A 25,032-nucleotide genomic window follows, 5' to 3' on the forward strand; every position below is an offset into this window, starting at 1 on the left:
AGCAAAAATTTATCCCGGTCAAAAAGAAGGACTCGATGAGGAGGATGAACTATCCGTAGTTAACAAAGGTGGTCAAGGAGAGTATCCAATCAAAAACTAAGGCATACAATGTGGCAAAAACTAGTGGTAGGTCGGAAGATTGGGAATTTTTTAGGAACCAACAGCGGATGACTATAAAGCTAATAAAGAGGGAGAAAATTGATTATGAAAGTAAATTGCCATGAAATATAAAAACAAACAGCAAGAGCTTCTTCGGGTACATAAAAAGAAAGAAAGTAGCTAAAGTGAGCAGGGGACCCTTGGCTGGAGAATTGATAATGGGGAACAGGGAAATGGCAGATAATTTAAACCAATATTTTTCATCAGTCTTCATGGTGGAGGACACCATAAACATCCCAAAGATATCAGATAAGCAAGGAGCTAATGGGAGGAAAGATCTTGTAACAGTCTCAATCACGAGGGACAAAGTATTTGACAAACTATGGGACTAAAGGCAGACAAGTCACCAGGACCTGATGGCCAACATCCAAAGGTTTTAAAGGAAGTGGCTGCAGAGATAGTGGAGGCATTGGTCAAAATATTCCAGAACTCACTGAATTCTGGGAGGGTCCTAGTGGATTGGAAAACTGCTAATGTGACGCCCCTGTTCAAGAAGGGAGGGAGACAAAAATCAGGAAACTATAGGCCAGTCAGCCTAACATCGGTCATTGGGAAAATGCTAGAGTACATTATTAAGGAAGAAATAGCAGGATATTTAGAAAAGCTTAACGCAATCAAACAGAGTCAACATGGTTTTGTGAAAGGGAAATCATGTTTGATAAATTTGCTAGAGTTCTTTGAGGATAATACAAGCAGAGTTGATAAAGGGGGACCGGTAGATGTAGTGTATTTAGATTTCCAGAAGGCATTCGATAAGGTACCACATAAAAGATTATTGCACAAGATAGGAGCTCACAGTATTGGGGGTAATGTATTAGCACGGATTGAGGATTGGTTAATACATGGAAGATAGAGAGTCTGGATTAATGGGTCTTTTTCAGGTTGGAAAGATGTAACTAGTGGAGTGCCACAAGGATCAAGTCCTGGGGCCTCAATTATTTACTTTGGATATTAATGACTTGGAGAAGGGGGCAGAGTGTAATATATCCAAATTTGCTGATGATACAAAAATAGGTGGGAGGGCAAGTTGTGATGAAGACATAAGGAATCTGCAAGGGGATATAGATAGGTTGAGTGAGTGGGCAAAAACTTGGCAGATGGAGTTTAATGTGGGAAAGTGTGAAGTCATGCACTTTGGTAGGAAGAATCAAAAGACAGACTATTATTTAAGTGGAGAGAGACTTCAAAAAAGTACAGCACAGAGGGATCTGCATGTTCTTGAGCATGAATCACAAAAAGTTAGCATGCAGGTGCAGCAAGTAATTAAGAAGGCAAATGGAATTTTTGCCTTTATTGCTATGGGGTTGGAGTTTAAAAATAGGGAAGTCTTGTTACAACTGTACAGGGTGTTGATGAGGCCGCACCTGGAGTACTGTGTATAGTTTTGGTCCCTGTATTTAAGAAAGGATATACTGGCGTTGGAGGCAGTTCAAAAGAGATTCACTAGGTTGATTCCTGGGATGAAGGGGTTGACTTATCAAGAACGACTAAACAGGTTAGACCTTTATTCATTAGAGTTTAGAAGGATGAGGGGTGATCTTATTGATTCGTACAAGATTTTGATGGGGTTGACAGGGTAGAAGTTGAGAAGATGTTTCCACTAGAGGGAGAATCTCGAGCTAGGGGACATAGTTACAGAATAAGGGGACACCCATTGAAAACGGAGATGCGAAGGAATTTCTTCTCTCAGAGTGAATGTATGAAATTCTCTGCCCCAGAGAGTTGTAGAGCCTAGATCACTGAACGCATTTAAAGAGGAGGTAGATAGATTTTTGAAATATCGGGGAGTTGAGAGCTATGAGGAGCTGGCATGAAAGAGGAGTTGAGGTCTGGGGCAGATCACCCATGATCTTATTGAATGGTGGGGCAGGCTTGAGGGGTTGAATGGCCTACTCCTGCTCCTATTTCTTATGTTCATATGTTCTTATATTACCCAGGCATGGACAGGCATGGATCTGTATTCACTCACCCAAGGAACGGTAGTCAACATGAGTAGCTATGGAACTGCACATAATTTAGGTTCTAGGAAATTGTACCTATTATGAGTGCTCATTGGACTCTACTCAATGTGTCTATCCATGGAACTATAATTGTTGTGTGTAGCCATGGGATTGTACGTAATGTAATTACCCACGGAACTGTACCTAATGAAAATACCCATGCAACTGTACCCAATGTGAATACCTATAGAACTGTATTCACACACCCAAGGAACTGTCCCCAGTATAAATACCTGTGGTCAGGTATCCAATGTGATCAGCCATGGAACTATACCCAAAGTGACTAATCATGAAACAATGTGTGAACCCATAGATCTGTATCCAATATGATTGCCCATGGAACTGTACTCAATCTGAGTACTATAGAATTGTAAGCTAGAGAGCTATGTCAAATTCAGAGCTGAGAATTTTTTTTCTTGCTATTACTTCATTAAATTAATAAACTAGATAAATGAATTATTAGTCAAGAACTAAAATAATTTATTGAACAATAATTTTAACTAATTAAATAAATAAAGTTCAGATAGACATGGCAGAGCAGATAGTGCGCTGTAACTGCAGCATATGGGAGTTTGTGGAGAACATGCCAGTCCCAGAAAACCACATCTGTGTTAAATGTCTACAGTTCAAGGAGCTTTGGCTCAGAGTTGTTGGGCTGGAGTCTGAGCTGAAGACATTGCAGGGCATCAGGGAGGGGAAGAGTTACCTGGACACTTTGTCTGGGAGGCAGTTAAGTAGAACTTTAGAGTTGGTCAATGTTCAGGGACAGGAGGGTGTGATTGTGAGTTAGACAGGTATAGGCATCCAAGATGTAGCGATGGAGGAGCTTCAGCCAATATCTTTGTCCAACAGATATGAAGTACTTGCTGCCTGTGTAGATGAGAACAAGGACTGCAAGGTGGATGGGCAAAGTGACCATGGTGCAGGAGGCCATTCAAGTGGGAGGAGTAAAAAGAAATGTGGTAGTCGTAGGGGATAGTATAGTCAGAGAATATATACTGTTCTCTGCAGCTGAGACCGGGAGTTCCGAAGGTTGTATAGCCTGCCTGGTGCTAGGGTTTGGGACACCTTCTCGCTGCTGGAAAAGAACATGGAGTGGCAGGAGGAGGATCCTGTTGTCTTGGTCCCTGTAGGAACCGCCGACATAGGTAGAACTAAGAATGAGGCTCTGCAGAGGGTGTTTGAGAAACTGGGTTGCCAATTAATAAACAGAACCTGAAGGGTAATAATCTCTGGATTGTTACATGAGCCATGTGCAAATTGGCATAGGGTCAAGTAGATTAGACAGGTAAATGGGTGGTTGAAAGAGAGGCGTGGGAAAAAGAGGTTTTTAGTTTAGTTTAGTTTAGTTTAGAGATACAGCACTGAAACAGGCCCTTCGGCCCACCGAGTCTGTGCCGACCATCAGCCACCCATTTATACTAATCCTACACTAATTCCATATTCCTACCACATCCCCACCTGTCCCTATATTTTCCCTACCACCTACCTATACTAGGGGCAATTGCTAATGGCCAATTTACCTATCAACCTTATGGGTCACTCGCACCAGTACTGGGGAAAGAAGGAACTCTTCCATTGGGGTGGGCACCTCTTAAACCGAGCTGGGATCACTGTCCTGGTGAATCATATGACTGTAGCTGTGAATGGGGCTTTAAAAGGTGGGGGGTGGGGGTCAAGTGAAGGAAAATTTAGAAATCTAAAGAGAAAAGTTGAGACAATAGAGCAGTGTTGCAATTTGGGTTAAGACAAGCAGAGTGGGACAGGAAGGAACAGGGAGTTTAACAGTAACAGTGCATTAGCGAATAAGGTCCATGCAAAGAACAGTAGTAAGAAAATAAATTAAAGGCTCTTTATCTGAATGCACAAAGCATTCGTAATAAGATAGACGAACTAGTGGCACAAATAAGATAAATGGGTTTGATCTAATTGTCATTACAGAGAAGTGGCTACAAGGGGACCAAATTTGGGAAATAAATATTCCAGAGTACACAATGTTTCAAAAAGAAAGCGAGAATGAAAAAGGAGGTTGAGTAGCCCTGATAGTAAAGGATGACACAAATAAATAGAATCAGTATGGGTGGAGATTAGGTATAACAAGGGTCAGAAAATGTTGGTGGGAGTAATTTGTAGGCCCCCTAACAGTAGTTGTACCATTGGACAGAGTATTATGCAAGAAATAATTGGAGCTTGTATCAAAGGCAATGCAATAATTGTGGGAGGCTTTAACCTTTATGTAGACTGGAAAAATCAAATTGCAAAGGTGGTCTGGAAGATGAGTTTGTAGAATGCTTTTGCAACATTTTCCTGGAACAATACATTGTGGAACCAACTACGATAAAGTTACTTTAGATCTAGTGTTGTGCAATAAGGCAGGGTCAATTATTAGTCTCATAGTAAAAGATCCTCTGGGAAAAAGTGATCAGAATACATATTAAGTTTGAGAGTGACATACTCCAGCCCAAAACAAGAACCTTAAACTTAAATAAAGCCAATTACGTAGGTATGAGGGGAGAGCTGGCTAAGGTTGATTGGATAAATAGATTGAAAGGTATGGTGGTAAATAGGCGGTGGGAAACATTTAAAGAAACGATTCAAAATGTTCAACAAAAATATGTTCTATTTAAAAACAAAAACTCAGAAATAAAGGTCCATCGATGGCTTACAAGGGAAGTTAAGGACAGTATTAGAATAAAAGAAGAGGCTTATAAAATTGTGACATACAACAGTAAACCTGAGGATTAGAAGAGTTTTGGAGACTAGCAAAGGGCAAGCAAAAAGTTGATAGAAATGGAAAAAATAGAACATGAGAGTAAACTAGCCAGGAATATAAAAACAGTTTGTAAGAGCTTTTATAAGTATATAAAGGGAGGAGTGTAGATAAAGTAAACATTGGTCTCTTAGAGTCAGTTACAGGAGAAATTATCATGGACAGTGAGGAAATAGCAGAGACATTGAACAAATATTTTGTGCCTGTCTTCACAGTAGAAGACACAAATTACATACCAGAAATAGAGGGTTATAAATGGGCTAATAAGAGTGAGGAACTTAAAGTAATTAATATCAGCAGGGAAATTGGATTAGAGAAACTTAAGGGACTAAAAGCCAACAAATCCCAAGACCTGATGGCCTAGACCCTAGGGTCCTAAAAGAGGTAGCTGCAGAGATACCGGTTATGATTTACCAAAATTCCCTAAATTCTAAAATGGTCTCAGTGGATTGGAAGCTAGCAAATGTAATAATGCGATTCAAGAAAAACAGGAGAGAGAAAACAAGGAACTACAGGCCAGTTAGCCTGACATCAGTTGTTGGGAAAATGCTGGAATCTATTACTAAGGATGTCTTAACAATGCATTTAGGACATCATAGTATGGTCAGACAGAGTCAACATGGTTTTACAAGAGGGAAATCGTGTTTGACAAATTGATTAGAGTTTTTTGAGGATGTAACAAGTAGGGTAGATAAAGGGGAGCCAGTAGATGTAGTAGACTTGGATTTCCCAAAGGCATTTGATCAGATACCCTGCAAAAGGGCGGCGCAGTGGTTAGCACCGCAGCCTCACAGCTCCAGCGACCCGGGTTCAGTTCTGGGTACTGCCTGTGCGGAGTTTGCAAGTTCTCCCTGTGACCGCGTGGGTTTCCGCCGGGTGCCCCGGTTTCCTCCCACAGCCAAAGACTTGCAGGTTGATAGGTAAATTGGCCGTTGTAAATTGCCCCCAGTGTAGGTAGGTGGTAGGAGAATGGTGGGGATGTGGTAGGGAATATGGGATTAATGTAGGATTAGTATAAATGGTTGGTTGTTGGTCAGCACAGACACATTGGGCCGAAGGGCCTATTTCAGTCCTGTTTCTCGAAATAAAATAAAAAAGGTTAATATGCAAGATAAGGGCTCATGGAGTTGGAGGCAATTTATTGGCATGGCTGGTGAATTAGTTAACAGACATGAAATAAACAGAGCATTTTCAAGTTGTCAGGGTGTAACTAGTGGAGTATTCTTCACTTGTCTGGATGAGTACAGCTCTAATAACACTCACGAAGCTTGACAGCAGCCAGGACAAAGCAGCCTGCTTGATTGGCACTGCACCCACCACCTTAAATGTTCACTCCCTCCACCTCTGGCACACAGTGGCAGCAGTGTGTACCATCTACAAGATGCATTGCAGCAACTTGCCAAGCCTCCTTTGACAGCACCTTCCAAATCTGCAACCTCTACCACCTAGAAAGACAAGGGCAGCAGATGCCTGGGAACACCACTACCTGCAAGTTCCCCTCCAAGTCACACATCATCCTGACTTGGACCTATATCGCTGTCGCTGGGTCAAAAACCTGGAACTCCCTTCCTAACAGCACTGTGGGTGTACCTACACTAAATGGACTGCAGCAGTTCAAGAAGGTAGCTCACCACCACCTTCTCAAGGGCAATTAGGGATGAGCAATAAATGCTGGGCCTACCAGCGACACCCACATCCCATGGAAGAATGAAAAAAGGGAGTTGTGCAGAAGAAAATCAAACTGCTGTGTGTTAACTAGCAGAAAATCAATGTGTTGTTTGACATTGGTGGAAAACATTTGAACTACATCAACAATTTAAATATTTTTCATTTTCTCAGCAGATTTGGAGTCTGCCTATAATAAGGGGATTGAAAAGAAATGGAATGCGCGGACAAGTCTAAACCTTTATGGCACTGGAATAGACAGCAAGTCTGCTGAAAACCTCAAAGATGAATTTGAAGATGTAAAATATGCAACAAATACAGAAAAAGGCCATTTCATACCCAAAAACCTGTATGATGTAAAAGCTGTTCTATCCCAGTGTTATTCAAGTAAAGGTGAAGATCACATTTGTTGTTATGAAAGGGAGAATCTTGCATCAGGAATGCAGCAATCACCAACGTTTGCTTCTTTGACGAGTACTGAGAATGAACCTGCCTTGTTGGAAACCAAGCCAATTGGTCCATTAAAGTCCATCTCTGTCTGTGCCAATAAAAAGGTCACATCAGATTTAATGGAGATGGAGCCTGATACCATGGAAACTAAGTCAGTCACTGAAGCAATAACAGTCATTACTCCTGTTTCAGCTACCCGTTACCCATGTGACTCAGACATTATAGAGGGCTATGCTTCAAAAGCAGATTATTCTGAAGGAGGAAAGAACACAAACAAACCTCTCCTTAATGCAAAGCTGCCTGGAACAGATTGTTCCAATATGGAGGAGTGTTCCAGTCCTTCAGGAGTAATTCAGGAGCTTAGATATACATGCTCACAGAATCCAACAGAAGATAAGACGTATAATGTTACCACTGTGTCTTGCACTGATGAACAACAAACCCTGAACACCATTAGCATGAAAGTCAAAGAGCAAGATGAAGCAATTGTTGAAAATAGTACTATCTTAGAAATGGGACCTAAGTGTGCTCAATGGGTGGACATAGATCAAAATGGAACTGCACTCAGGCAAACCTCATGTCAAATAGACTCCAAAGAGAACACATTCACCTTCAAAGAAGAGATTGAAAACTGTGACAGAGGAGGATCATGTTACCAAGATGACAACGGCAGCATAACTTCACAAATATATTCGGTGATGCCCAGTGGGGATCAGGCAGCGTTCCCAGAAAACTCAGTTCTGGAAGAGGAGATCTCCAGCAGGAGGAACTCATCTGAGGGAGACCAAGAAAGCAAAGACACTTACTCTCTTGACATGTGCAGGGTGCTCCTGAATTTAAATCGCGTGTCCTTTAAGACATTTGGCATGGTTAAACATTTGGCATCACCAACATTAGAACCAAAAATGGAAGTTTTCTCAGTGAAGTCCCCGAATATTTCAGAATTTCATATGGAACCTGAAAAAGACAGCTCAAACGATTCCTTATCAAAACCAAAACAAAACACTGACCAGATTGAGCCACTTGTGTCTCCCACACAAAAAAATATAAATGAGCTCAGTGTAATGACACTTTGCCCACAAGACAAAAACCCTCCTCTGGAATTATCTTCACTGATAAATACATCAAAGCTGTTTTATGAAGTAGACAACTCAGTGACTCAGGAATCTCCAACCCCAACTCAACAAGATGAATGTCCATCTACCAAATCAAGCAGTATCAAACCAACAAAAGACAAAATAGATCTGAATGTTGGTTCCAGAATCTCAGCAGTTCTTAAAACTGACACAGGTGAGCAAATGAATACACAGCTCTCAATGGGTGGAAAGGAAGCGTGTGGCTGCCAGATAGTATATGGGAACTGTTTTAGAACATTGGGCACTGATGTTAGTGATGAAAACAAAGATATAGAAAATTCCACACAGCGATCTTCACCAAAGACCACTCCACCTGTTTCAGGAAGTCCCTTGTCTCAATTCCTCACCACATTTACTCGGCAAAGTGATGAAACCATGCTCACCAGCGACAGCTTGGGTGTTCCTAAAACTGATGTTACACCAAAGCATGAATGTCCTGTTCTGTCACAATTCAAGGATAAAAGATACAAGATGCCAAATGGATTCAGGCTAGTACAGAATGATATCGTGGAGCTACTCAGTGTTTTGAAAGAATGCCCCAGAGAAAGTCACATAGAGGAAGAATGTGCAATACTTATTTCATCAACAAAGCAGAAACTCTACACCGAATGCAGAAAGCTGATGTCCGCCTGCCAGAAGGGCATAAAAGTGGACCAGGCCCCTGCGGAGATGCTCCTGGGAGTTTCAGAAAGTTTCCAGGCCCTCATTCAGCTAACAGTGACATGCTTACAGTTCACAACCTGCATGCATTGTGCAGAGCATCATGCGGAAGTGGTCAGTAACTTGACAGAGGTTGTTATGACTTATAAAACCTTTGTGCAAGCCTCTGAAGATGCATGCAGCAGAAGATCAGATGATTTAAGTGTGAAACTCATGGCACAGCAGTGTACCACACTGACTGCTAGGGTTTTCTGTCTGACTCAGCTTTTCAAGTGATTCACCTTTGCAATAGAAAACAGTATTTGTAATGATTGTGGGCATGAGAGAATGCAATTAAAAACCCAAAATATATGGAATTTTGTGGCAAGTACGTTACATTGCACTGAGTCCATCCCTTGCAGACAAGTGTGTATTACAATATAACTCTTTGTTATAAGTCATGTGGCCAGTGCCAGCCAATCAGAACTGATGCAAGGCAACGTCATATTTGGATGTTGATGTATAACTGTTGACGACTGATTGGTAATTCAAGAGTTCCATTGAGTTCCATACTCATCATATAGAGGTAATAGACAGTGTATTAAATTACTGACCTTTCACCTGTAGAACTGAGTTTTGAATTCAGCCCATTGTATTCGGATGAAAATTTCTTCTCACCACTGGCTATAAGATTTTAGGATTAACATGTTTCAGGGTTTTCAATCGAATTCCTAGAGGGAACTAGGTCATGCCACAAAATTCTTTATCATTTGGTATGAGTTGACCCTAAATTGGCAATCTCACTCAGAGGGACCAAGCTGATGGCTCTTATATGAATGAAAAGGTTGTGTGCATGTGTGTGTATGATTGTGCATGTATGTATATGTGTGAGTGTGTGTCTACACATGTGCTGAGGTGAGGGGAAGGGGTTTGTTCTGAGGCTGTTGTTAAAGTAGGCAGAGTAGAGAAAATATAGGAATTATTGCTCAGCATCTATCTCAGGGTCTGTCTGTTTGGGAATGTTTGATATTAGCACTGGGTGCAATAAACTGTAGAATGTTCCATTCTTTAATGTTGGCATTGTTCGTCTTAATGGAGAAAAACATGGTATTAAAAAGTACTGCTCCTATTTCCATGTTGTAGCATTAAGCAACGAACATTGAATTTCCTCACAGTGTCTGGAGACAGGCATCACTGGTTAGGATTTAGCTGAAAGCTTTCTCCGACAAATTTACCTAACACTTGTGTGTATTCTATCTCTATCTATGGAAGGAGGCCAAAGACCTTGTTCATTTTAGGGTGGAGATTAAATGGACCATGGTGAGAAAGATCATTAGTTCTCTCACTCATTTATAAAAACTGCAGAATTTAGCTATCACCTCATCAACCTTTTGACATACCAGAACTCAGGCTAACACTTATAACAGAAGCCATTATTTTTCATGTACTAGTTCTCCTTATGATTTGGGAGTCTGGAGATGACTCCATGCTGTACTGCACCCAGGGAATGCACATCAGGATACATCATGCTTACAGCCTGGGACTTTCCAGCCATTAAAACTAATATATTGAAAATCGTGGGGTGCAATCTCTCAGCCTACAGTCTCCCAACAATTGCCAGTCCCTCATTGGGAAACATTGGATTAGGGAATCACCTTTGTGATGCTCTGTAGAATATTGTGATAAGGGATGCCAAAACTGCTTTTAATCAGCACCAAAGGATGTTCCTTGTTTTTCATTCAATGGCTCAAAACTCCTACAATCTCAATATTTTGGAATAAAATGAAAGGAACATAAATTCCATAACAGAGTAAAAAATAAATATTTCTATTGTTCTGTACAGACTTTTACAGAAGCACGTCATAGGTAGAGCGAGAGAGTGACAATTTCAGTCACTTTGTTGAATTATTTTCTCTTTCAACAGTAATTCACATAAATTGACCTTTACCTTTACAATTGGAAAGCTGCACCCTTTCTGTGATCTGCCGTTGCAGAGTTGCATGACCCAAGAATAAGCAATACGCTGCTTGCGGTCATTTTCTCACCAAACACTGTAATATTTCTCTGCACTGTGCATTTCCCAATTCATTTATTCCTGCCTTGGTGGCTACACCGTCAACAGTCTAGGCCCTAAGGTTTGTGATTCCCTCCCTAAACCACTCTGCCTGTCCATCTCTCTCTAGTTCTCGAAGACACTCGGTGAAATTGACCTCCTTGATAAAGCTTTTGGTCACCTGTCCTAATGTTTCTTTCTTTAGTTCAGTGTCAATATTTGTCTGATTATGCTCCTGTGAACTGTCTTGAGACATTTCTATGATGATAAAGACACTATGGCCGGAATTTTATGCCCCCGCAGGAATGGGCTGGAGGTGGGGTGGGGTGGGGGGGGGGCGTGAAATTGAGTGGGAGGCGGGGGGTGTCATTCCCGGTTTACACTGTAATTAATTGCCACTTAAGGGCCTCCTCCCACCGCTGCAGGTATATTACCAGCAGTCGGTGGGCAGTTCAGTAGCTCAAAAGGTCACCCAGTAAAACCTGGCGGCCTCCTTGCGGGCTGTGGAGGGGCCCTCCTGATCGGGCATACTATGCCCTATGTAGGGCTCCCCCCACCGCACAAGCTATTCCCACTGGAGCACCTTCCCCCCCTTGAGCAAACCACCCCCACCCTGCCTCACCGGGATCCAGCCATTTGCCCCTGGTGAGACCCCACACACTTACCTGTATTCCGAGGCCTCATCCATATTGTCGGTCCTGGCTGGATGCAATCCTAGTAGTGGCCACTGCTCCCGGTGGCACTGCTGGGACTGAAGAGCTGCCGGCCCACTGATTGGCCAGCAGCTCTTGGAGGTGGGATTTGCTGCCTGAGAGGGGTGGAAGTCCTGCCTGAGGCCAATTAAGGGCCTGGGCCATGTAAAATCACAGTGTGGCTTCCAAGCCTGTTGGAGGTGAGCTCGCCAGACTATATAACTGCAAGTTGTTGTTATTGCTATGGTCAGTACGAGAAAAGGAAAAATCCCACTGGTACAGTATAGAATGATTTTCCAAGACTGCGTTTAAGGCATGGCATTGGAACAACAACAGGAAGTTGTATTTGTAAAGTGCCTTCAAAGTAATAAAACATCTGAAGGTGCTTCACAGGGGCATTATAAAACAAAATATGACACCAAGCCACATAAGGACCCAAGAAGGGTCACTGACCCGAAACGTTAACTCTGCTTCTCTTTCCACAGATGCTGCCAGACCTGCTGAGTGAATCCAGCATTTCTTGTTTTTGTTTAAGGAGATCTTAGGTCAGATAACCAAAAGCTTGGTCAAAGATGTAAGTTTTCAGGAGCGTCTTAAAGGACGAAAGCAAGGTAGAGAGGTGGAGAGGTTTTGGGAGGGAATTCCAGAGCATCGGCCAGGAATGGTGGAGTGGTTACAATCTGGAATGCTCAAAAGGCTGGAATTAGAGGAGCGCAGATATCTTGGAATGTTGTGGAGCTGGAGGAGATTACAGCGCTAGGGAGGGGTGAGGCCCTGTTGTGATTTGAAAACAAGGCTGAGAATTTTAAAATTGATGAGTTACTTAACCGGGAGCCAATGTAGGTCAGTGAGCACAGGGGTAATGGGTGAATGGGATCTAGTGAGAGTTAGGACATGGATGACTTCAAGTTTATGGAAAGCAAAATGTGGGAGGCCAGCCAGTAGAGCAATAGAATAGTCAAGTCTGGAGATGACAGAGGCTAAAAATGAGGGTTTCAGCAGCAGATGAGCTGAGGCAGAGACGGAGTTAGGTGATGTTACAGAGATGGAAATAGGCAATCCTGGTGATGGCATGGATATATGGTTGGAAGCTCATCTTGAGATCAAATATGACAGCAGGTTTTCAGACAGTCTGGCACAGCCTCAGCGGTTGCCAGGGAGAGGGATGAAATCGGTGGCAGGGAGCAGAATTTGTAGCGGAGTCCAAGGATAATGGCTTCAGTCTTCCCAATATTTAATTGGAGGAAATTTCTGCCCATCCAGTACTGGATTTCAGACAAGCAGTCTGACAATTGTGGAGGGGTTGAGAGAGGTGGTGGTGACATGGAGCTGGGAGTCATCGGCGTATATGTGGAATCTGACCTGTTTTCAGATAATGTCACCAAGGGGCAACATATAGATGAGAAATAGGAGAGGGCCAAGGATAGATTCTTGAGGGACACCAGAGGTAACTGTGGGGGAGCGGGAAGAGAAGCCATTGCAGGTGATTCTCTGGCTACGATTAGATAGGTAAAAAAGGAACCAGGCAAGTGCAGTCCCACCCAGCTGGACAATGAGGAGGATGGTGTGACCAAAAGCTGCAGTCAGGTCGAGGAAACTAAGGAGGGATAGGTTACCTTTGTCACAGTCACATTGGATGTCATTTGTGACTTTGATAGCCATTTTGGTACTGTGGCAGGGGTGGAAACCTAATTGGAGAGATTCAAGCATGGCGTTCCAGGAAAGGTGATTTGGGAGGTGACAATGCATTCAAAGACGTTGGAGAGTAAGGAAGGTTGGAGATGGGGCAGTAGTTTGCAAGGACGGTGGGTTCAAGGAGGGATGATGACAGCAGTTTTGAAGGAGGGACAGAACCTGAGGAGAGAGAACCATTGACAATATCATGGGAGCCAGGAAGGGAAGTTGAGTTGTTAGCAGTTTAGTGGGAATAGAGCAGAGAGGGAATAGGGGAGGTAGGAGAGAAACTAGAGGAAGACACAAGTTCATGGGTAGGGCAGGGGGTAGCCTTAGAGGAAGTTTGTCCTGGCAATCTAGGGAAAGGGAGGGAAGTGGCAGAGAGAGCTGATTGGATGGTTTCAATATTAGTGACAAAGAAATCCATGAGTTTCTTGCACTTGTTGTTTGAGGTAAGAGTGGAGGAGACAGGGATTAGGGGTTTCAGAAGACTGTTTGTAGTAGAGACAAGAGGCTGGGGGTTACCTTTGCATTCTAGGATGATCCTGAAATAGTGAGCAGTTTTTGCAGATGAGAGCAGGACCCAATAGTGCTTTATGCGGTCCATCCAGATCTGACAGCGAATGACTAAGCAAGTTGTCCAACATATCTGTTCAAGTTTGCTTCCCTTGGACTTAAGGAAGGGGAAAGGAGGGCTTCACCGGGGGAATGGCCAGGGTGAGAGTAATGGTTTTAATGGGGATGACAGCAGTGAAGCTGGAGGTGAGGGGGTGTCAGATCAGTAGCTGCAGAAATGTCGCAATGCATGTAACATAGTCAAGGGAGCTTGGTATCTATACCATACCTAACCAGGGGTGGCATGATGCTGACACTGCGAGGTGGTTGAGTTAATCCCTATCCACTCGGCAGGAACTGGGTAGGGGAGGGGCAATTAAAAATGAACAGTTTACCCACTTAGAACTGGACACTTGCCCACCATTTCTGATGTTAAGTTACAGGGTTCTGCAGGAGGGTCAGGCTGCTGGCTAAAGCAGGCCAGGGCTTTGTGACGCTATGCAAATTGGAGTCCTATTACTTCAATGGGACCCTGATTGCCTTTTGACCGGGGCCTGAGCACGGAAACCACCATGACGTTCCTCCCAGGTTGAAACAGGTCTGCAGGCTGAAAAGGTCCATCAGTTTATGCTCCTCCAGGTACCACAAAGAAGGTTGTGGCCTCCCGTTCCCCAGACTCAACCCTTTCCCCTCTTCATGAGACTGTCCCAAAAGCCCCTCCACTTATCTGCATGCTGGTGGGTCGCCTTTTTCCATTCCTGACAGGACAGTGGAAGGGCAACATTTAAATTAGGCCTGGAAATTAAAATACTTCAGCCCTGAAACTTATATCTGCAAATGCATATTACATTCACCCCAGATTCCCACCAAAACAAAACCTGCCTGAAGTTGAAATTGATCCCTGGGTGTTCCACGATAATTCGCACAAATTTCATCAAATTGTTCAACAACAAAAAAAATCTCAAAAGGGAATGGCTACTACTCGCAATTTTTCCAATTGGACTCAAAACAAGTAATAAAACATGTTATCCTGTTGGGATCGTATTTGGAAAATGCTCCAACACAACTCTATGGATGGATATAATATGCAAAATCAGTGCAAAAATGTGTCAATGGCATCATGCAAGTACAAGTTTGAAAAAGGTCATGTAAAATCAGGCCCTATGTAAGTGTATTGTTTTTACTACGCTCATTAACAAGCAAAACATGGCTGTTCATAATATGTTTATCTCCAGTAGTCTGTCAATTCTCTATGTTACTGTGGACTTTGTACTACACAAGCCTTTTGTAATGCATTGAAATGAGAGAGTGAAGGAATGCTTTTGTTGGACTCACAAACCTGTGGTGCAATATTTTTAGACACTTTAATTTCCCAGTGTTTTACAATGCACTTTGCTCCTTTACCAATTGAGCTGGTCCAAAAGACAGCATTGTCACTCTTTCTGTAAGATGTATAATCCAATGTAAAGCTTTGAGAAGCAGTCTTGGTAATAGGCAATGTACTTGCTATGGCTTTATATTTGCAACGCGATGATAAAAGATTTAATTTATTGTAATAAGCTGCGTGGCAAAAAATGAGCACTAAAATATTGTCCTGTAAGTTCTTATATCCAATTAAAACATTTCCCTGATACACTGAAATGATATTTTGATGCAATGCAAATGACTTGCTTAAATTAGTAAGCGATTTGGTTCAAAATGCATAAATTTAAGTTGCTGAAACTATTGTACAATGACAGATTCAATCGGGGTGCCGAGGAAGTTGAGAGAACATACAACCTTAAGCTGGAAATCGGCAATAAACTTCTATTTTCTATTATTGGGAATCAAGGCAATGTGTGTGTGCATGTATAAGTGTTCCTGCTACTGAGTGTCTGATACATCTCTTTACGTGAGGAGCATGACAGAAACCTAAACTGCTGTTGCTAAGAATTACAGATATCGTTATCCTTCTCCTTGCGGCGTAGGGAAATATTCGTATGAATGAACCCTTCGACGGTGAAATATAAATGAAAATAGTCACATTAGTGCTTCAATTTGATATATGTTTATCGAACATTATTAGGAAGTGGTGAAGGTGATGAATTGAAGAGATTAGTGATCATAGAAGCCACTTGTGGGCCACAAGACTCCACAGATGCTGAAGCAGCCCGTGTCCAGATGTAGCAAGACCTGGACAACATCCAGGCTTGGGGTAATAAGTGGCAAGTAACATTTGCGCCACACAAGTGCCAGGCAATGACCATCTCAAACAAGAGAGAATCTAACTATTTCCCCTTGACGTTCAATGGCATTACAATCGCTGAATCCCCCACTATTTAAGTGGTCATTGGATAGACATATGGATGAAAATGGAATAGTGTAGGTCAGATGGTTTCACAGGTCGGCGCAACATCAAGGGCCGAAGGGCCTGTACTGCACTGTAATGTTCTAATTCTAATTCTAATATTATCATCCTGGGGGTTACCATTGACAGGAAACTGGACTGAAGTAGCCACATAAATACTGTGGCTAAAATAGCAGGTCAGAGGCTGGGAATTCTGTGGCAAGTAACTCACCTCCAGACTCCCCAAAGCCTGTCCATCTACAAGGCACAATTCAGAAGTGTGATGGAATACTCTTCACTTGCCTGCATGGGTGCAGCTCCAACAACAGTCAAGAAGCTCGACACCATCCAGGACAAAGCAGCCCGCTTGATTGGCACCCCATCCATCACCTTCAATGTTCATTCCTTCACCACTGACGAACAGTGGCAGTAGTGTGTACCATCTACAAGATTTGCTGCAGCAACACACCAAGGGTCCTTCAACAGCACCTTCCAAACCCGCAACCTCTACCACCTAGAAGAACAAGGGCAGCAGATGCATGGAAACATCACCACCTGTAAGTTCCTCTCCAAGCCACACGCAATCCTGACTTGGAACTATATTACAGTTCCTTCACTGTTGCTGGGTCAAAATCCTGGAACTGCCTTCCTAACAGCACTGTGGGTGTACCTACATGCCAAGGACTGCAGCGATTCAAGAAGGCAGCTCACCACCACCTACTCGAGGGCAATTAGGGATGGATAATAAATGCTGGTCTAGCCAGCGACGCCCTGATCCCATGAACAAAAAAAAAGACAATGACGAATAAGGAAGAACATTTGACCCTTCTTAGTCCATCCCTCAGAGGGAGGGGACCTTACAATCCCACCATTGCAGCATCCATGGGGATAATTTTTAAATAACCCACCCTGCAGAAAGTTGATGGGATTGACTGAGCTTTCAGTGGAAAATGACATGTCAGGTGTAAAACAGGCAGCCAATCAGATGATGTGTGGGCTTGAGTCTGATATATGGGGCTGGATTTAATCCAGCCCTTAGAGACAGGCAGGGCGGTAGGGGTGCAGACAAAATGTTGTAGGGTGGTGTCAGATGGTGTGCCCGATGTTGTTCTGCCGCCATGCCATTTTGTCCACAGCTGGCATTGTGGTGGATTCCATTGGGAGGCCAATTAAGCCACTTAAGTGGCTCATTAAGGCATTTAGCCAACATCAGAGAGGCCTGCTGCCTCGTGGAGACACTGCCAAGTGAGACCTGGCATACAAATTAGGAGGAGGAGTAGGCCACTAGGCCCCTCGAGCCTGCTCTGCCATTCAATAATATTATGGCTGATCTGATTGTAACCTCGTCTCCACATTCCCGCCTACTCCTAATAACCTTTCAACCCCTTGCTTAGCAAGAATCTATCTACCTCTGCCTTAAAAATATTCAAAGACTCTTCTTCCACTGCCTTTTGAGGAAGAGAGTTCCAAAGACTCACAAGCCTCTGAGAGAAAAAAAATTCTCCTCATCCCTTATTTTTAAACAGTGATCTCCTCATTCTAGATTCTCCCACAAGAGGAAACATCCTTTCCACGTCCACCCTGTCAAGATCCCTCAGAATCTTATATGTTTCAATCAAGTCAGCTCCTACTCTTCTAAACTCCAGAAGATACAAGCCTAGCCTGTCCAACCTTTCCTCATAAGGCAACCCGCCCATTTGAGGTATTAGTCTAGTAAACCTTCTCTGATCTGCTTTCAATGGGTCCCTCCTCTAGGGCAATCCACGGTCCACTGAGGGCACCCCCCCCACCGTCGGCGAAGGTCACTCCTGCAGCATGACCACCCCCCCAACCCGTCCTCACCAACCACCCATCCACCCCCTCACTGGGGCCTGCCTGACTGGCCCTGGCGACCCCAACCCCACCTTACCTTGGTCCCATGGCCTCCTCCTGCAGTTCCAACAATGGCCATTGCTCCTGGTGGCGCTGCTGGGACTGCTGAGCTGCTGGCCGCTGATTGGCTGGAAGCTTTTAGGTCGGGATCTTGTCACTTAAAGGGATAACATCCCCGGCAGTGGGTTAATTACCTGTCTGCCATTGACGCCCCCGCTCACCGCCTTCCAGTCTGTTGCCAGGACCATCGTCACCGAAATAAAATCCACACTTTGATTACAACATAGCTGGCATTGAGCTGTAAGATCTTAGGAACATAGGAATTGCTAGATGAGAAAAGGGCAAGGTGCATTCGTCAAGTGATCCAACAATAATGGAGTTATTGACTAATCCTGGCAATCAATCTCTAACAATTAGTAGACAACAGACCCAGACATGAGTTGAGAAAAGCCCCGTGGTGGAAAGCTTTGGGAACCATAGGTCTGAGGTCACCTGTCCCTCCCAACCATTGTCCACTTACCATGTCATATCTCAAATTACTCTTCTATTGATCCCAAAATGATACTTTGGCAAGAAACCTATCAAATTTGCATTTGAATTAACTAATATTATATTCCATCCTATCCCGAGGGAATTGGTTTCATTGATTGTCCACTCACTCAATGAAGTATTGGCCCCGGTATTTGCAAGGACAAAGAACAGTACAGCACAGGAACAGGCCATTTGGCCCTCCAAGCCTGGGCCGATCTTGATGCCTATCTAAACTAAAACCTTCTGCACTTCCGGGGACCGTATCCCTCTATTCCCATCCTATTCATGTATTTGTCAAGAGGCTTCTTAAACGTCGCTATCGTACCTGCTTCCACCACCTCCCCCGGCAGCAAGTTCCAGGCACTCACCACACTCTGTATAAAGAACTTGCCCCACACATCCCCTCTAAACTTTGCCCCTCTCACCTTAAACCTATGCCCCCTAGTAACTGACATTCCGCCCTGGGAAAAAGCTTGTGGCTATCCACTCTGTCCATGCCGCTCATAACTTTGTAAATCTCTATCATGTTGCCCCTCCACTTCTGTCGTTCCAGTGAAAACAATCCGAGTTTTTCCAACCTCTCCTCATAGCTAATGCCCTCCAGACCAGGCAACATCCTGGTAAACCTCTTCTGTACCCTCTCCAAAGCCTCTATATCCTTCTGGTAGTGTGGCGACCAGAATTGCACGCAATATTCTAAGTGTGGCCTAACTAAGGTTCTGTACAGCTGCAACATGACTTGCCAATTTTTATACTCTATGCCCCGACCGATGAAGGCAAGCATGCCGTATGCCTTCTTGACTACCTTATCCACCTGCGTTGCCACTTTCAGTGACCTGTGGACCTGTACGCCCAGATCTCTCTGCCTGTCAATACTCCTAAGGGTTCTGCCATTTACAGTATACTTCCTACCTGTATTAGATCTTCCAAAATGCATTACCTCACATTTGTCCGGATTAAACTCCATCTGCCATTTCTCCGCCCAAGTCCTCCAACCGATCTATGTCCTGCTGTATCCTCCGACAATCCTCATCACTATCTGCAACTCCACCAACCTTTGTGTCGTCCGCAAACTTACTAATTAGACCAGCTACATTTTCCTCCAAATCATTTATATCTACTACAAACAGCAAAGGTCCCAGCACTGATCCCTGCGGAACACCACTAGTCACATCCCTCCATTCAGAAAAGCACCCTTCCACTGTTACCCTCTGTCTTCTGTGACTGAGCCAGTTCTGTATCCATCTTGCCAGCTCACCTCTGATCCCGTGTGACTTCACCTTTTGCACCAGTCTGCCATGCGGGACCTTGTCAAAGGCTTTACTAAAGTCCATATAGACAACATCCACCGCCCTTCCCTCATCAATCATCTTCGTCACTTCCTCAAAAAACTCAATCAAATTAGTGAGACACGACCTCCCCTTCACAAAACCATGCTGTCTCTCGCTAATAAGTTCGTTTGCTTCCAAATGGGAGTAAATCCTGTCCCGAAGAATCCTCTCTAATAGTTTCCCTGCCACTGACATAAGGCTCACCGGCCTATAATTTCCTGGATTATCCTTACCACCCTTCTTAATCAAAGGAACAACATTGGCTATTCTCCAGTCCTCTGGGACCTCACCTGTAGCCAATGAGGATGCAAAGATTTCTGTCAAGGCCCCAGCAATTTCTTCCCTTGCCTCCCTCAGTATTCTAGGGTAGATCCCATCAGGCCCTGGGGAATTATCTACCTTAATGTTTTGCAAGACACCCAACACCTCCTCCTTTTTGATAATGAGATGACTGAGACTATCTGCACTCCCTTCCCTAGGCTCATCATCCACCAAGTCCTTCTCCTTGGTGAATATTGATACAAAGTACTCATTTAGCACCTCACCCATTTCCTCTGGCTCCACGCATAGATTCCCATCTCTGTCCTTGAGTGGGCCAACCCTTTCCCTGGTTACCCTCTTGCTCTTTATATATGTATAAAAAGCCTTGGGATTTTCCTTAATCCTGTTTGCCAATGACTTTTCATGACCCCTTTTAGCCCTCCTAACTCCTTGCTTAAGTTCCTTCCTACTGTCTTTATATTCCTCAAGTGCTTCATCTGTTCCTCGCCTTCCAGATTTCCAAATGCTTCCTTTTTCTTTTTGGGAAAATTGATGGGATTTAAGGCTGATAAATCCCCAGGGCCTGATAATCTACATCCCAGAGTACTTAAGGAAGTGGCCCTGGAAATAGTGAATGCATTGGTGGTCACCTTCCAAGATTCTAATAGATTCTGGAACAGTTCCTACAGATTGGAGGGTAGGTAATGTAACCCCACTATTTAAAAAGGGAGGTAGAGAGAAAGCAGGGAATTATAGACCAGTCAGCCTGACGTCGGTAGTGGGGAAAATTCTGGCGTCCATTATAAAAGATTTTATAGCAGAGCACTTGGAGAACAGTGGTAGAATTGGACAGAGTCAGCATGGATTTATGAAAGGGAAATCATGCTTGACAAATCTACTAGAATTCTTCGAGGATGTAACTATTAGAGTTGATGAAGGGGTGCCAGTGGATGTGGTTTATTTGGACTTTCAGAAGGCTTTTGACAAAGTCCCACATAAGAGATTAGCATGTAAAATTAAAGCGTATGGGATTGGGGGTAGTGTATTGCGATGGATAGAAAACTGGTTGGCAGACAGGAAACAAAGAGTAGTAATAAACAGGTCTTTTTCCGAATGGCAGGATTCAGTGCTAGGACCCCAGCTATTCACAATATATATTAATGATTTAGATGAGGGAACTAAATGTAATATCTCCAAATTTGCAAATGACACAAAACTGGGTGGGATGAGTTGTGAGGTGGATACAGAGAGGCTTCAGAGTGATTTGGACATGTTGAGTGGGCAAATGCATGGCAGATGCAGTATAATGTGGATAAATGTGAGGTTATCCACTTTGGTAGCAAAGACAGGAAGGCAGATGATTACCTGAATGGCTATAAACTGAGAGAGGGTAATATGCAACAAGACCTGGGTGTTCTCGTACACCAGTCGCTGAAGGTTAGCATGCAGGTGCAACAGACAGTAAAAAAGGCAAATGGTACGTTGGCCTTCATAGCGAGAGGATTCGAGTACAGGAGCAGGGATGTCTTGCTGCAATTATACAGGGCCTTGGTGAGGCCACACCTGGAATATTGTGTGCAGTTTTGGTCTCCTTATCTGAGGAAGGATGTTCTTACTATAGAGGGAGTGCAGCGAAGGTTTACCAGACTGATTCCTGGGATGGCGGGACTGACGTATGAGGAGAGATTGAGTTGGTTAGGATTATATTCACTGGAGTTCAGAAGATTGAGGGGGGAATCTCAGAAACCTATAAAATTCTAACAGGACTTGACAGGGTAGATGCAGGAAGGATGTTCCTGATGGTGGGGGAGTCCAGAACCAGAGGTCATAGTCTAAGGACATGGGGTAAACCTTTCAGGACTGAGATGAGGAGAAATTTCTTCACCCAGAGAGTGGTGAGCCTGTGGAATTCGTTACCACAGAAAGCAGTTGAGGCCAAATATTGTATGTTTTCAAGAAGGAGTTAAATATAGCTCTTGGGGCAAAAGGGATCAAAGGATATGGGGGGAAAGCGGGAACAAGTTACTGAGTTGGATGATCAGCCATGATCATAATGAATGGCGGAGCAGGTTCGAAGGGCCAAATGGCCTACTCCTGCTCCTATTTTCTATACTTCTATGTAATTTATTACTAATTACTAAAAAGAAAGTGCTGTTTGGACAGAGTGTGAAGCTGAGAGTTTGTGTGTGAGGGAGTTCAATGACAAGGAGAAGGAGGTTTTCCTTTGTCTCATCCTTTACATTTCTGCCTTTTCAGCCTCCACTATTTGGTTCTTATTTTTGTACAGGGGAAGAAGCTGATTGGCAAGTAACTGGTAAACTATTCTACTTAATACACTAACAACATTTAGTTTGAAAAGTTAAGATATGGCAGGGCAGCTCGGCCAAGTGGAATGTGCCTCCTATGGAAGTTCAAGATGTAGAATCAGTTTGGGTGGAGCTAAGAAACAGCAAGGGGCAGTAAATATTGGTGGGAGTTGCTTATAGGCCACCAAGCAGTAGTGGTAATGTAGGACACGGTATAAATCAGGAAATTAGATGTGCATGTAAAAAGGGTAACATCGTAATCACACTTCAATCTACATATAGACTGGGTCAACCTAATTAACACTAATGCTGTGGAGGGTGAATTCCTGGAATGTATAACAGATGGTTTTCTAGAAGAGTATGTTGAAGAACCAACCAGAGAATGGGCTGTTTTATATCTAGTATTGTGCAATGAGGAAGAGCGAATTAATAATCTTGTTGTAAAGGTGTCTTAAGGGAAGAGTGACCATAATATGATAGAATTTTACATTAAGTTTGAAAGTGATGTAGTTCAATCCGAAATTAGGGTCTTTAATCTGAACAAAGGAAACTATAAAGTTGGCTGTGGTAGATTGGGAAACTACATTAGAAGGTATGACAGTAAACAGGCTAGCATTTAAAGAATTAATAGATGGTTTACAACAAATAGACATTCCTTTGAGGCACAAAAACCCAACAGGAAAAGTGATCCAACTGTGACTAAGTTAAAGATTGCATTAGATCAAAGGAAGAGACTTATGAAGTTGCCAAAAAAGTAGCAAGCCTGAGGATTGGGAGCATTTTAGAATTCAGCAAATGAGGACCAAGAAACTGAAAGTAAACTAGCGAGAAACATAAAAATGGACTGTAAAAGCTCCTGTAGTAGGGTAGTCCAACCTTTTTGTATGGGGGGCACAATTACAACTTTTGTCTTATATGGTGGGGCCAGTGAGACAATTTCAGAAAGATAAAGGCATTAAAAAATTATCTTACTATTAATCAAAACAACAAATGTACATTTTTGTGAAGAAGCTTTAAATAAGATTAACATATTGACTCACTTTCTCATCACTATATTGGACACTGACTTAGTGAGATATCTGGCATTTTGTTCCTTGCCCACACACTTATTGTAGCAATGTGGAATATTCCATATAGATGTCCATCTGTCAGGAGGGATCTTGATCACTCTCTCTCTCTCTCTTTCTGACTCTCTTTCTCTGATGCTCTCTTTCCCTGTGTTGTCCCCTCTCTGTGTTGTTACCCCTTGTTGTCCTCACTCTGTGTTTCCCCTTTCTCTGCTCCACTCTTTTTCTCTCTCTGTCCCCCTCTTTCTCTCTCTGTCCTCCTCTCTCTCTGTCCCCTTCTCTCTTACCCCCCCATGCGCGCCCCCGTCTGTCTCTCTGACAGTTGCAGGGCACAGGAGCATTCAGCACAATAGCTTTGTGGTCGGTCAGTATCACAGCTGACAGGTGCTGCATGAAAGCGGTAATAGCCGTTCCCCAATTTCAGACAGACTCGGGGTTTTCAGGCAGCCTTTTGGAAAAAGTCTGAAAGCCCGGAAGTTGTCCAAAGTTCAGAAACTGACAGCATGACGTTTTAAAAAGCCGGTCCGAAACAAGACGACAATGGGAAATTTCTCATCTCTGAAATACATCTGTGGGCCGGATGGAAATCTCTGGCGGGCCGGATCCTGGCCCATGTGTTGGACAACCCTGTTCTATAGATATGTAAAAAGGAAAAGATTAGCAAAGATAAATGTGGGCCCATTGCAGGCAGAGACAGGAGAATTTATGATGGAGAATATGGAAATGGCAGAAAAACTAAACAAACAGTTTGTGTCTGTCTTCACAGAGGAAGATACGAAAAACCTCCCAGAAATACTACAGAAACAAGGGACTAGCAAGAATGAGGAATTGAAGGAAATTGCTATTTGTAAAAAAGTAGTACTAGAGAAATTAATGGGTCTGAAAGTTCATAAATCCCCTGGACCTGATGATCTACATCCCAGAGTGTTGAAAGAGGTGGCTGTAGAGATAGTAGATGCATTGGTGATCATCTTCCAAAATTCTATAGATTCTGGAATGGTTCTTGAAGATTGGAAGGTAACCCCAGTATTTAAGAAAGGAGGGAGAGAGAAGACAGGGAACAACAGACCTGTTAGCCTGACATCAATAGTAGGGAAAATGCTAGAATCCCTTATAAAGGATGTGATAACGGGACACTTAGAAAATAATGGTAGGATTGGGCAGTTAACTTGGGTTCATGAAAGGGAAATCATGTTTGTCAAACCTGTTAGAGGTTTTTGAGGATGTAACGATTAGAATAGATAAGGGGAACCAGTGGATGCGGTGTATTTAGATTTTCAGAAAGCTTTCAATAAGGTCCAACACAAGAGGTTAGTAAACAAAGTTAGAGTACATCGGATTAGGGGTGATATACTGGCATGGATTGATAATTGGTTAATGGACAGAAAACAGAGAGTAGGAATAAACGGGTCATTCTCAGGTTGGAAGGCTGTGACTAGTGGGGACCACAAGGATCAGTGCTTGGGCCCTAGCTATTCCCACTGCATATCAATGATTTGGATGTGGGGACCAAATGTAATATTTCCAAGTTTTCTGATGACACAA

At 43.3% G+C, this 25,032-nt stretch overlaps 1 protein-coding gene across 1 annotated transcript in view; it reads left to right on the forward strand.

Moving 5' to 3' along the window:
- Positions 1-9,116, forward strand: part of LOC137368734 (FERM and PDZ domain-containing protein 1) — a 118,221-nt gene extending 109,105 nt beyond the window's left edge. The window contains exon 15 of the mRNA XM_068028920.1: positions 6,772-9,116. Within this exon, the coding sequence (XP_067885021.1) occupies positions 6,772-9,116 (2,345 nt within the window). The remainder of the gene's footprint in view (positions 1-6,771) is intronic.
- The last annotated feature ends 15,916 nt before the right edge of the window (positions 9,117-25,032 follow it).

Source organism: Heterodontus francisci, chromosome 4, assembly GCF_036365525.1.
Source record: "Heterodontus francisci isolate sHetFra1 chromosome 4, sHetFra1.hap1, whole genome shotgun sequence".
In the NCBI taxonomy this organism is placed as follows: Eukaryota; Metazoa; Chordata; class Chondrichthyes; order Heterodontiformes; family Heterodontidae; genus Heterodontus; species Heterodontus francisci.